Source organism: Heterocephalus glaber, unplaced genomic scaffold (genome assembly GCF_053883595.1).
Source record: "Heterocephalus glaber isolate CG9 unplaced genomic scaffold, H.glaber_assembly_v1.0 deba00001572, whole genome shotgun sequence".
Classification (NCBI taxonomy): domain Eukaryota; kingdom Metazoa; phylum Chordata; class Mammalia; order Rodentia; family Bathyergidae; genus Heterocephalus; species Heterocephalus glaber.
The window spans coordinates 5,109,917-5,123,908 of NW_028258357.1; the positions used below are offsets into that span (position 1 = coordinate 5,109,917).

Below are 13,992 nucleotides of genomic sequence, written 5' to 3' on the forward strand. Positions count from 1 at the left end.
AATTATTTATTTTATTATTGTGGATTAGATACAACTTGAAGAAGCTATATATTCTTTATATTTGTCAAATAGGCTTATTAAACTAGGCAGGCTATATGAAAAGAAATACCCTAATATTTTAAAATATGTATATCAGGATTAAAAAGATATTCCTTTGTCACTAGAAAAATATATTTTAAATACAACAATAATAATTCTACTTTGAACAATCATAAAAGGCAGCCACAGAAATATATTTTTTCATGTATAGAAGATGCTTAAATAAATATAAAAATAAAAATTTAATGGATTAGAATACCTTGTACACATTAATTAGAAATATTTTTTTGTAGTAAGAAGAAAAAGAAAATAGATATTTTAGAATATTTCAAAGTTATTTTTTATGTCTTCTACTTCAAGCCCGATTCTATAATAAATTCTTAAAAGTAGAGAGGAGTGAAAAAAATTCTATAAGTTTATTATTAAATTAGCTTTGAAAAGATAATGTTTGATTTGTAAATCAGTACTCCTGTGGATTACAAATAAAACTAAAATTGAACATTTACCCTAATTTGAACATCGTACAATGTATATGTGCATTGAAACATCACATGGTACCACATAATTATGTAAAATTTTATTGTCAATTATTTCAAAATGATGCACATTTAAAAGCAATTCCAAGAAACATTAAAATTTAGTGCCTACCCCTCAAAATTTATAGAATTCCTATTAATGTTTTAAATCTGCTAAAATACGTATTTACATACAAAATGCACAAACATCATTTAGGATGTTACAAATGTACAAAGATGTTGCTAATCTACAATGTAGCCATTCAATTCAAATCTATTAGAAGGTAAAAAAGCAGGAGAAGTGAGCGAAATCAGTAAGATAGATAATGAAGTAATATGCCAAGAATCCGTTAGAGGAGGGGCATTGGATCAGCCCATTTTACCTAAGGTAAAATATAAATGGTAAGGTAAATGAGAAGCATATCTCAAGTATCTGTGGGCCTAGAGACAAGAGATTATAACAAAACTGTTTCATAAAAAGTCACATTGAAGCACTAAGATGGGTAGCATTGTGGTGTACGGTGTATGGAGAGAAAAACCAGTGGCCCGATGGAGGGACGAACAAAGCTCTACCTGGCAAAATCGAGGTCTGTCTAAGGAAATGAAGAACATCAGCTTTGGTTTGCTTCTTCTAGCTGCATAAAGCTATTTCACAGTTAACTTGTCTGGTTATTTCAGAATTTATAAAGACTTTATTTTAAAGTTTCTACAGATAATAAAAATATTAAAATTTTTATGAAGTGCATTTTTAAAACTGTGATTCTCAATAATGAATAACTAGTATCTAGGCATGGGAGCACATTATTTTAATTATGATAATAATACATAATTCTAAATTAGAGATTCACCATATTAATTGAATGATTTGATATTGCAATGACCAAAAAACACAAACATTTTAATAACTAAAATCAAATAGAAATTTTAAAATGAATTTAAAATCAGTGGTCTTGCTTTATTCTTTACTATAAAATATATAATTAGCCCTTAGACTGGGTGATTTTTTTTCAATAGCATGAAAACATAGTCCATTCTTATAAAAACCACTTTTGAAATCAATTAATTAAATTACATAAAGAGATAAGCATTGTTCCTTTATTTTCTGACAAAACATAAGAGTAATCCAAGGAGATTACTTTCACTTTAGAAAAACAACATTGTAATTGTTTATCATTTATTATTATCTTCTGAGTTTAATCCTAGTAGAGAACAATGACTATGTCACTGTCTTACCATTTTGTTTAATGATTTATTGGGCTATTAGGCACATAAACTTTCACAAATGATTATTCAATTCCCTCTCTTAAAAAATATAACCAATGGTATTGTTACTTATTATTTACCACTATAATTTCATGGGATAAAAATTACTATTTTGTTTACCAGCCAACTTCAAATATGGCCTGGAAAAATTGTGGTTCAAAAAAAGTAGAACACAGATAATTCCCAAAATTGAAACATGGAAATTCTAAATATCTTCTCAAAGGTCATTAAAAAATGAGGGAGAGAGGGAAGAATGAATAAAGAGATTAAGAACATGAAGAGTTCTGAGTTATCAATAAAATTGTTAATAATTATTTTCAAATATTGAAAAATAAGTGTGAATCTCACTACAGTAATGAATAAAAAGGCAAGAAACATGAAACACTAGGAATCTTAACCTGTATTCACATATAAAGCCTACATAAAATATGTTTCTATTTACATATCCAGACATACAAGAAAGGAACCAGTTAAAGGAAAAAAAAAAAAAAAAAAAAAAAACCAATAAACTGCAGCAGTACTCACTTACCAGTACAATAAAGGAATAAGATTCATTCCAATATGATTAAATCACTTGTTCACTGGCAGGAAGGAAGGGGGAAATAATGGAAATGAGATGGGGAGAGGGAGAGAAGACAAAAGAGGAAGACAGACAGGGAGGTGAACAAGATGAAAGGAAGGAAAAAAGGAAAGGAGGAGAAATAAAATTCTTAAAACATCAAGGAAAACCAAGTATAATCTGGCACCAGAATGACTGTCAGTCAAGGCAGAACCTCAATAATCTATTCAATTTCTTGTGCTTTTATTAGCATGCCTGAAATGTTGTTAGTATTTCTGAAAGCACAAAACTTATTTAAGCATTTTGGCTGAAGTGCTATGAAGACAATCTAAAATATAGTACACCAGAATAAATCTTCTGTCCATGCGCATATCCTTCCATGCATTCAGAGACAAATTGATAATAATGATGGCATGTAGAATACTATCTTACCCACACAAGCAACTTCAAATTTTATCACTTCACTTATGTAGACAAGCATAAATGAAAAAGACTGCAACTGATTTCCTCTAACTCACACTGTACCTCTAAGCTAAAACCCTCATATAACACTGATTTGACCAAAGGATCTCAATTTCCAAGTAGCAAAAGCTGATACAAAGCTCTTAATAATGGTACGTCTTCCAGGAAACAAAAATGTTTATATGAAGCACTTGGCTTTGCCTCATCTATACCTACTCTGACCCACTGCCAGAACTTGGACATGTCCCAACAGCCACCTGTCATGTAGGCATAAACAGGTAGAAGCACTCAGGAAATTATAGACATGATAGATTGTACAATGTAAGTATTAAAAGAACCAAGACTTGAATTAAGGCAGATATACAACACAGTACCTGTTACATACTTTACAGATATAAATATTCTAATGACATAATCTTGGAGAAAAGATATAACACATTTTGCTATTACTTCTTCATGTGCATAGTTTCGATATTTTTGCAATATTAAGAAATGTTTTAAAATTTATATAAATCATTCCCCATAGAAAATATGAGATTATCAAATAATTCCCATTAAATTAGTTCTGTGTGCTACACTGATAAGCTGGATCTGCTGCATTCCTAATAAATAACTCATTGCTTCAACCTATAATAAAACCACATTGAAAATCTTATACCAAAAAAGAAAGAAAACCTGACTACTTTTTTTACCTACTGAATATTTTTAACATGGTTTGCCATTTTTTTGGAAAGGTGTTTTTGCAATAGTTTCATATAAATTACACAAATACAGACAGCATTAAAGCAGGTCAGAAGGAAGCCATCTGAATTATGTTGACAGTAGCACCTCATCTCCCGCAGTTATTTCTGAGTCCTGACTGTGGTTAGAGCTGATACCAGTGTCTGAGTCTGTGTCATTTGTGTACACATTAAAGACCTTTGGGGTAGAGGGAGGTGTCTCCTCACTGTTGCACGGAACCTCAGATTCCTTCCCTCCGTTTTCCTTTAAATGGCATTCATCTTTTTTGCTAATGTGAAGGGAATTCAGCTCCTTGGTTAGGAGTTCATATTCTTTTGCTTTCATCTGAAGCAATGAGTCACTGTATTTGATCTCTTTCTGGATGCCACTCAAGTGAGAATGGATATTCAAACCAGCTTTCATGCTTTGCTCCAAGTCACACTTAACACTACCTAAATCAGGGCTTTCAAGTTCACCTGCAGCTGCCCCTTCAAGATCTTCATTTATTCCAATACAAACACTTTTCACCTCTTTTTCAATTTCAGCTGAGAGTTTATCAATGAGCATTCTGTAATATGTCAGACGCTCTTCCAACTGTACAATTCCATCACTTTCACTCAGGTCCTCCAGAGTCTGATTTTCCTCAGGCTGCGAGTCTAGTTTCTGCTCAACTTCACTGACAGTGGACATTAAATATGCATCCTGAACGTAATTCTCTCCATTATTTTCTACACGATCAAGGTGGAACTTGGCTTCGCATTTTTCAATTTCCAGATCCAATTCTTTCATTCTCTGAACTTGCTGATGAATAGTATGGTCCTGGGAGATGATCAGATGGACTAATGTCTCCATATCATCACGATCATGAGAGACTGTGTCTTGCTTGATTTTAGCCAATTTCCGGAATGTTTTTCTAACGATTCTTTTTTGTTTATCCGGTGGTAACGTCTTCATGTAGTTTGCTGGGCTGAGCTCCCACAGTTTTTCTGTGTTTTGCACTAATTTGGCTTCAGCTGTCCGCCACAAGGGAACGGGGAAAAAAGCATCTGCTTTCACCAAAACAAATTGCATATTAGACTGTTCATCTCCCCATGATTTCCAAAGCTTCAGGATTCGAGTTAGTGGAGGAAGAACCCGTTCTGAGCCTCTCCACTTCTCGATGATGCAGTAGTCATTGGGCTTTCCCAGCAGGAATCGTTTCTCTCCAAAAGTAGCCTCGTGTTCCTCCAGCAAGGCCTGGATAACATCAGCAGAGGTGGTGCGTTTAGTCAACCCACAGACAATCTTCTCTTCTTGGCAAACCCAAACCACAATTTCCTTCTCTTCAGATTCCATGTCTTTAGTTGGAGATCTAAAAGAAAAAACAAAGCACATTGTGTTTCTGTCATCACCTGTGTAAACTCAGAAAGATGTTTTAATACTAATAATCTTTCTTGATTTTACCCTTAGTGAGAGATGAATTGGGGATTGTGATTATGTAAGAATCACATAATTTTACTCGAGGAAAAACAAGCTAAGGAAAGTATTTTAACTTTCTTTTTATTTCCCAATGGTTTTGGAAAGAGTAAATTGTCATCAAAGAGAACTGAGGCTATTTTTATTCATCTGTAAAAGTTGGCCATGATATGGAAATGTTAGACTTAATACAATAATCAGGGAGGAGAGGAATAAGAAGAGAATAAGAAAGACCATTTTTTTCTGCAGCCTTGAGACTAGAAAAGAATCAATGGAAACAGAAAGGTTATGAGATGATATTAGAGTAAGAGTTAAAAATACTTAAGTGAAATTAGTCACTGTCTCATTCAACAAATGTTTATTATATATCAACATGTGCCAAACATGGCTAAAGATATTAAATATCTAGTAATAAAGAATACAAGAAAATAGACATGGATAGACAACTAATATAGTACCAGATAGTAGGAAATGCTATGAAGAAAACTAGCCCTGATGAAGAAATATCAGGGAAGAAAATAGAAAATATCCTGGAAGAAGAATTTTTTAAAAATTTAATTTAAAGTGCTTTCAGAAGGGACTTCCCTATGGAAGTGACATATGAATAGGAACATAAAGGAACTAATAATAGATGTAAGGGAAGAATTCCAAGAAGTGAACACAAATACATAGATCATGAAGTATGATTAACAAACAAGAAAAAACTTATGGCAGTAGTTGGGAGGACAGGGCAGTTGGCCATTAACAGGCAAAACTCTGAAGACTATAAGGCATTGGATTTTATTCCACATTTAACAGGAAGCCATTAGAAAGTCTTAAGCAAAAGAAAGCTATGATCACATTATGTTTTTGATGTATCTGGGTTCATTTTTTTTGTAATGTATTTTTTAAGTAGATGAAGAAGGCTGAGTTGGAAACCTATTACAGTGCTCTAGGAAAAGATGTGGATTTCCTACAGTTTTACCAGTAGAGATATAAGGGAGTGTTTAGAGTTTTAATATATATATATATTAAATACATATATAATATGCATATATATACATATTACACATATATATAGAACATGTTATATCCATCTATCTATCTATCTATCTATCTATCTATCTGATAGTACTGTCCCTTGTAGTGTAAGAAAGAGTGTACATTAAATAATCTGTTTTTCATTGCCATAACAAAATACCTGATGTAGGCCATATTATAAAGAAAAAGGTTTATTTTGGCTCATATTTCTAGATGTGCGAGGCTTGGGGCTTCATCTAATGAGAGAGTCCCAAGGCATCACAAAGAATCATATGGCAAGAGACAGAGTGCACACCTATTTGCAATTTCTCTCCCTCGTCTTATCAACCCTACCAGAATCTAATTATGGGGCTGCCACCCTAATGAGCTTATTTAATACTAATAATTTCCTTAAGGCCCTATCTTCAAGCACTATACTCGGATTAACCCTCCACCCTCTAAATCCCATTAACATAAAATTTTGAGGATTAAGCTCCTGCATGTATGTGGGGATGCAAACAATTATTCAGACCATAGCACAGTGTTTAAACAAGTGATTGTATAGTACAGGAAGGATCAGTTTTCTTGAGTATAAGAAGCTTGGAGATTTTATGATTGCTAAGCCATAACTGTCAGAGAATTTTAAGACCATATTTCCCATCATGATTATAAATTAAATTGCTCGTCTTTTATCATATTTTAAAATAATACTAATAAACAAATGACAATAAATGAATTAATCTCCAATATGATATATGGTGACATAAGACTTTTTTGAGTAGAAATTGTATTATGAAAGTTAAGTCAAAACTCATTTATTACTTTATTTATATAAAACCTTCAGAGCATATGACTCCATGAAGCACATATCAAAAATCTATTTCCTGGATTCTAGAATCTTAACCCTTAGAATTTAACAGTGTTTATATTTTAGGAACAGTGGTGACTAATCCTATTTCATCAACTTTATTTTAAATGACCCAATTATTGTAATTTGGATATTGATGCTCCTGAAGTGAAAAGTGATTAATAAGGTTGAGAGAATAAGTAAATGACATCAAGTAACATGAAAGATTTAGTCCAGTTTTTTGGGGTTTTTTTTGGGTACTGGGGATTGAACTCAGGTCCTTGCGCTTGCGAGGCAGGCAGCGCAACCACTGAGCTAAGTCCAGTTTTTAACAATAAGTACCTAGTAAAAATTTAAGCATTGAACTGTAACAAGTGAAGTTTCATAATTTCTCAAATTCCATAATGAATTGTGATAGATCACTTACAAAATTTTTTCATTTAATAATTCAGTATTGCATAATATGACACTTTGAAGAAAACGTGATAGACTGATGTTTGTAATTTCTCATTTAATAATCCTAAACACCACAAAAGTTGGTTAGAACTCAAGGTGATAAAATTATTTCTATATTTAGATTTACAGAGAAATAATACACAAAAGTGTTCTAGACAAAAATAAATGTGTTAAACTGATACCCATGATTGTCTGTGTTATGGCTACATAAATTAAACATTAACAAATAAACTTTAAATAAATCATAACCTTGGTATATTTTAATCATATATTTACAATCCTCTGAATTACTGTAAGTACTTTTTTAAACTTGAATAATTTCAAAAGTAGTAACACATACCCTCTGCGTAATTTCATGCAAAATTAAAACTAATTTCAATATGATTTTTTTATAAATAATGATAAAAATAAAAACATTAAATGGCTGTCACAAAATCATAGATAATAGTGCTAATACAGTAACATTGTTTAAATGAAATATACCTTTATTTTTTTTAGTTTTTAGAGTTAAATTCTAAAGATACCATCAACAGCAGTGACAAAAATCTGTTGAAAACACACAGCACTGGTAGATAGTAACTACGGAACAGAAAACCTGTCAAATCTTCCAGAAACTCTTCTAAGCTCTTGTTACATCAAGTACTTTAATATTCACAGTTCTATTAATCTCATTTCACAGATAAAGAAACTGAGGCACACGGAAGTGTTAGCAATTCACTTCTACCAGTGCCCAAGAATGGAAGAAAAGAAAATGTTCAGGAATATGTTAGTTTCTGTGCTTTAATTTTTTTTAATAATTAATTAATTAATTTTTTAAATTCGGGAATGGAACTCAGGGTCTCACATTTGCCAGACAGGCACTGTGCCGTTGAGCTCCATCCCTGGCCCTACTTTCCGTGATTTAAAAAAAAAAAAAAATGAATCTTGTCCTGAGGTGGTACAGTTCTAAAGCGTTGTTGACTGGCTTGGGCATTTCCTTTAGCTGACAAGACTTGTGTATTCAAAAGCCCTAGTTGGCTTAGACTATTCCCTATGTTCTCTTTTGTAGTTGAGAAACATCAGTTTGGGACTATAGCTAAGAAAAGTACATTATCGTACTTATAAATTCTTCAGTCCTGAGATAGAACTGTAAAGAAGATTGGTAAACGGAAAATTCTTTGGTACAATATAATAATAATGATATATACACAGAAACCCCTCAATTCACTCATGGCTCCTACTCCCATTGAGATGTTGGATTGATTTGGAAGGATCAAGTTCTATACTGTAGCATTCCCTAAGGCTCTAGTAGTTTTCAGCTCATGTAAATAAGTAAGACTAATGATCACACAACATACAACGAGACACACAATCAAAAACAGATGATATCAATTCAATATTATTTCTGAGACAATTACTGCCTTTATTAATAACAACACTCTCACTGGCTCCAAGCTGGGTTTTTTTAAAGATTGCTTAATATTTTTGTATTTTGTTAGGTCAACTATTACCAAATATTTGGAGGATTTTTACAACCATCATTCAAATCAAGTAATATTTAAACCTCTTTCTACTTAACTGAAGACATTTAAAAGTAATGACCATTCATTACTGAATTTAGGTAATAAATCTTCCACAATGAGTATATGCTTCATCATGTCTGGAGTCTATTTTATAGCAGGCTTAAGATTTTGAAAAGTGTAGTTATTTTATAATACGGCTCCAACTGAGTTTCTGTTCACTCACTTGACAAATATTTGCTGAGTATCTCCTCTGTGGCTGGCACTGTCACGGGAAATATGGGTAATAAAAAGATTCGCATGATTTATAAGACACGGTTTCTGGTACATTGTGGGAATGAGTGGTAGAGTTGGGCAGGGAACGTGTTTTTAGTGCCAGTTTTAGTGTTAATAATTTTAGAACCTGAAACTAAATAAAATATTCTTTTCCCAACTCTTTGAAATTTACAAATAAAAATAATGACATTTACAAACAATACATAACAAAAGGTTAAAAATACAAACAGACTAGATAACTTCTTTTGCTGTACAATGTAATATAATAAGCAGGTCTTATCTAATGGATCCAAATATAGTAGTTGAGACATCTGACCTCGGATTCTAATGCAACATTAGATTGCTACTTCAAAAACAAAACAAATATACATATGGCGTTTCTAAATGTGCAGTTTGGTTTTTTTTTGTTTTGCTTTGTTTTTACCCATGATTATTGGGAATGAGTGGTTAAACATTTCACTAGATCGTGAACTACCCAAATGACACGTTGCAGTCACAAAAAAGAAAACAAAACGAAACAAACAACCTGAAGCACACATAGCTTTATCTTCTTTTGTTTATAAAATCTTATTTTCCAATAATTCCCTTCTATTTTCTGTTTATCCCTGAGCTTTAGTTCTACTTATAAATTACTTCACTGCCAGTTTTACTAATTTTATTCTTTTTTCTTTTCAGCCATTCACATTATGCTTTTCCTCACTCATACTCTCTCTCATTCAGTCTTCTTAATAGCTTTAATCAGCTTTTTCCTTTGTGTTGGAAATATTTGTTTATATTTACTATTTTCAATTTAATGAACTCAATTCTATTTTAGAAGCTTCTTGGCTCATAGCATCTGTCAAGGACTGTGTGTTTCATAGTTAGAAATAACTCCATTTTATAAAGGAGAAATGAGACAAAGAGAAGGTAATTAATTTACTTCAAGTGACAAAGTTAGAAAGTAAGAATGCTCCTTCAGAGATTGATTTTGGATATTAATGTACTATTAACTCCTGAAATACAATAAATTACCATTATTGCTAATAATTTACAAGTATTTCCTAATTTGTGAGCTAATTACATTTCAATAATTTTTAAAATAATTTCTTGGAATTCAGGGCATTTCCCCCACAGAATTAATATTTCATCAGCTCTAATCAATCAAAGTTCCAGCTTAAATGCTTTTAGGTAAAATATACTTCTGTCTTCTGTTGACTCAATCTGAAATCTAATAGTCATTATTATTCACTAAAGTCATTATTCTCCTGAGTTGAAAATACAATGTTTAACTAAAAGTATGTTTATTCCTGCCTTATTACTTAAATCAAAACATGGGTTACTAATATTCTACATTTTTCAGCCTTTGGATTAAGCTAACAGTGTCATAGCATGTTTTCTTTTCCGGGCAGTGAAATGCAAATAAATGCTTTTCATCCAAAATTCTTATTCCATAAGGAATTAAGAATTGTTTTCCTACTATTTTTAGCCCATAATATTGTTAATTACCTTTAAAACTTTGATTAGATTTCATATACTCCTCAGTAGATAGAAGTTTATTTTACCCTATTAGTACTATACTATTTGAAGTCATGGCAAAAATAATAACAGAATTAACACAGTATAAATTCACTTTTCCACATCCTCAGGGCTTTATTCCAGGACCTTCTTCACAAGGTTACACAAATCCGCAGTTGATCAAGTCTCTTATATAAAATATAACTCTGGCTATGCACATTCTCCCATATAACTTGAATCATTTCTGGATTACTTGTACTAATACAATACAAGTGGCATGCAAATAGTTGTTATGCTATTTATTTGGGGAATGATGAGAGAAATAAAATTCTGTGCATGTGCAATATAAATGCAATTGTTTACTCATACTTTTGGTCTACATTTCATTGAAATTACCAATGTGGAGGCTCAAAATATGGAAAGTCAAAAATATATGGTACTGATTTTCCTGTGTCCAGTATTCTGATAAATACAGTACAAAATCTTATTTTCTTACAAAATCTGTTTCTTAACAGAAAAAAATTAGAAATTTAGGAAACTTTGATACTGTAAAAAACATAGATTCTAGTGATTTGTAGTTGTCAAAATTTTCACACAAAAGATAAATGATTGTAACATTATGGAAACTGTTCTCCGAACATCTTACAGAAATGGGTTATGAAGTCTCATGAGGAATGAAGAACAGACTATTGAACGCTTCCACTGGCCACAGTACATTGATTAACTGACATAATATTAAAATTATGTCAGTAAATAATATTTAGAATGAGTCCACAGTGGGAGGTTCAGATGATAATTGGGAATGAGAGCTATAAACTAATAAGGAGGCAAGAGATCTGACTTTAACATGTTTATCTCAGCTGAAACACGGCTAGAATTTGTAGAAATTCACACTGTTGTACATAAAACCATATAATTCATTAAGAAATATAAAGGAAGGGCTGGGGATTTAGCTCAGTGGTTCTGCTGCCTGCCCTGCAAGCACAAGCACAAGGACCTGAGTTCGATCCCCAGTACAAAAAAAAATAACCCAAACAAAACAAAACAAAAAAAAGAAATATACAGGAGTTCGGATAAAGAGCAAGTTCACTAAAACTTTATGCCAGAGGTTGTAAACAGGTATTTGAATATACAAACTTAGTTTAACAGTTTGAATACTTGTGGGTTAAATAAAATGTCACAACCACTTTGAAACTTATGGACTACATTTTGGATTGTATTTCTAAACTTGATAGTAGCTTTTCTCAAGAATTACAGGTTCTCAGACTGCAACTATAAAATTAGTTTATCTAATAAATTATTTCAGCTCCAACATTATTCTGTGAGAAGAAAAGATATACATGTGTTTATAGTATGACTGGTGGCTTTGTGATAAAAGAAAAGCAATGCTCCAAAAACAAAAATTAGAGCTCCAACTGAGTAGGAATGACAGCTTAAACACCCAATCCTCTGCAAAAAAAAAAAAAAAAAAAAAACTATGTTAATCAGTTTAATTCACTGTGTTAGATTACTTTCAAATTTTTTATTTTAAATGAGAGAATGAGTTATTATAATTTACATCAGCATTAATTTGCTAATGGAATTTTAGTTTCAGCAAATATGCTCGAACACTGAAGATACAAAAAATTGGAAGATTCAGATTTAAAATATTTTATAAATTGGGTTAAAAAAGTTTCCAAGAGGCAAAGCTTTATCATGTCCATGTGAAACCCTAAAAGTATGAGGCGGCAAACTGAAAAGAATTGGTTACACTTTGGTCCTTATTTACACTTTCAATTTCTTACCCCAGAGAAACAGCACATTATTTACATGTGTGTCTGACTTGTTTCACTGAAGAGCGTGGCCTCAGGGTGCAACCATTTACTTAGAAATGTCTCAAGTTTATCCTTCTTTATGGCTAAGTAATAGTTCATTGTATCCAAAAAAACCACATCTTCTTTAAAATGTACAATGGATACTATGAAATAGGAAGATGATCAAATGGGAAGGGAAACTAGGGAGAGGGGAGTTGAAAGAAAGGAAGGGAAAAGAGTAAAAAGAGAAAAGAAGGAAAAACAGAAATAAAGCTTTCGTAAATGAGGGGAAGAGGGGGTTGAACAGAGGGTAGGGGAATGGGGAAAAAGGAAAATCTAGATATATCATGTACAGATAGAAATTCCCTATGACTAATGTGATCATTATGTCTATCTAAATTTTACCAATGCAATTAACTGATTTACAAAGAAGAATCAGGGCCAGGGATTTAGCTCAGTGGTTTCGCAGCCTGCTGTGCAAGCGCAAGGACCCGAATTCAATCCTCGGTACCAAAAAAAAAAAAAGAAGAATTGGTTACATTTACATTTGATTAAGTACTTTTTCATATGTTAAACAATTTTAATATTTCAATTATTCTTAGTTATAATATAATATTATTAAAATTAACAAAAACCATAGATTTCAAGTCATAAAATTCAAAATGACCTATTCACCCTAGAACCTAGAGGTAATATTTCTTTCTAGTCTTTTTTCATATATATATATATATATATATATATATATTCTATTTTTGTAAAATAGTATGTTTTCTGAAATATATTAATAATACCAGCATTTAATGAATGCTTATATATACTCATTTAATCCTCATTTCCCCGATTAGTTGTACAATTATGCCCATTTTATAGATGAAAAAATAAGTACAGATAATTTCACAGATATTGAATTTATTTAAAATTAAATTATTAACCTCTTCCCATGATATTATTATTATTATTGTTGTTGTTATTGTTGTTGTTGTACTGAGATTAACCTAAGGCCTCATACTGGGATGGCCAGCATGTTGTTATGTTGTTTTTGATGTTCTCACTATATACTTGTAAAGTTGTCTAAAATGGGTTTGAACTTGTCATTTTTCTGCTTTAACTTCCCCAAATGCTGGGATTACAGATGTGCACCATCGGGCCTGGGTACGCTCTTCTTTATGGTACCATATATTCTTGAATATATCTATTTAAGCAGTTAAATATATTAAAAATTATTTAATTGATTTATTAAAAATTGACCTATTTCAAAATTGTTTGAGGCATATACCCAGATTTCAATTTACCCTTTTAAACAATGCATAATTCATAGTATTGTAATAAACATCATATGCGATAATATATGTGAAGGTCCTGGGCCACTAACAGAGACACAGCATTAATAATTGCTGCTTCTCTTCCTGCTTCAGCAAGGCTAACAGAAAGACAACAACTAGATAGTTATATAGAGAGCACAACATCAGGTTTATATTTGTAAATATCAGCACTACATTGTTTGTAAATATAGATACATTGTCTATACATTTAAAGATAAAATGATAAATATCTGTTAGTTTTAGAATGCAAAAATTGAAAAAAAAAAGCTAACTTGTTCCGTTACTTTTCTGAC

General features: G+C 31.7%; 1 protein-coding gene across 2 annotated transcripts in view; it reads right to left on the bottom strand.

Moving 5' to 3' along the window:
• Nucleotides 1-601: 601 nt before the first annotated feature.
• Rassf9 (Ras association domain family member 9) overlaps nt 602-13,992 on the bottom strand; it is a 29,876-nt gene continuing 16,485 nt past the window's right edge. For both annotated transcript variants that reach the window (XM_087192561.1, XM_004867535.3), the window contains exon 2: nt 602-4,909. In XM_087192561.1, coding sequence (XP_087048687.1) covers nt 3,649-4,893 — 1,245 coding nt within the window. In that variant the 5' untranslated portion in view covers nt 4,894-4,909 and the 3' untranslated portion in view covers nt 602-3,648. The remainder of the gene's footprint in view (nt 4,910-13,992) is intronic.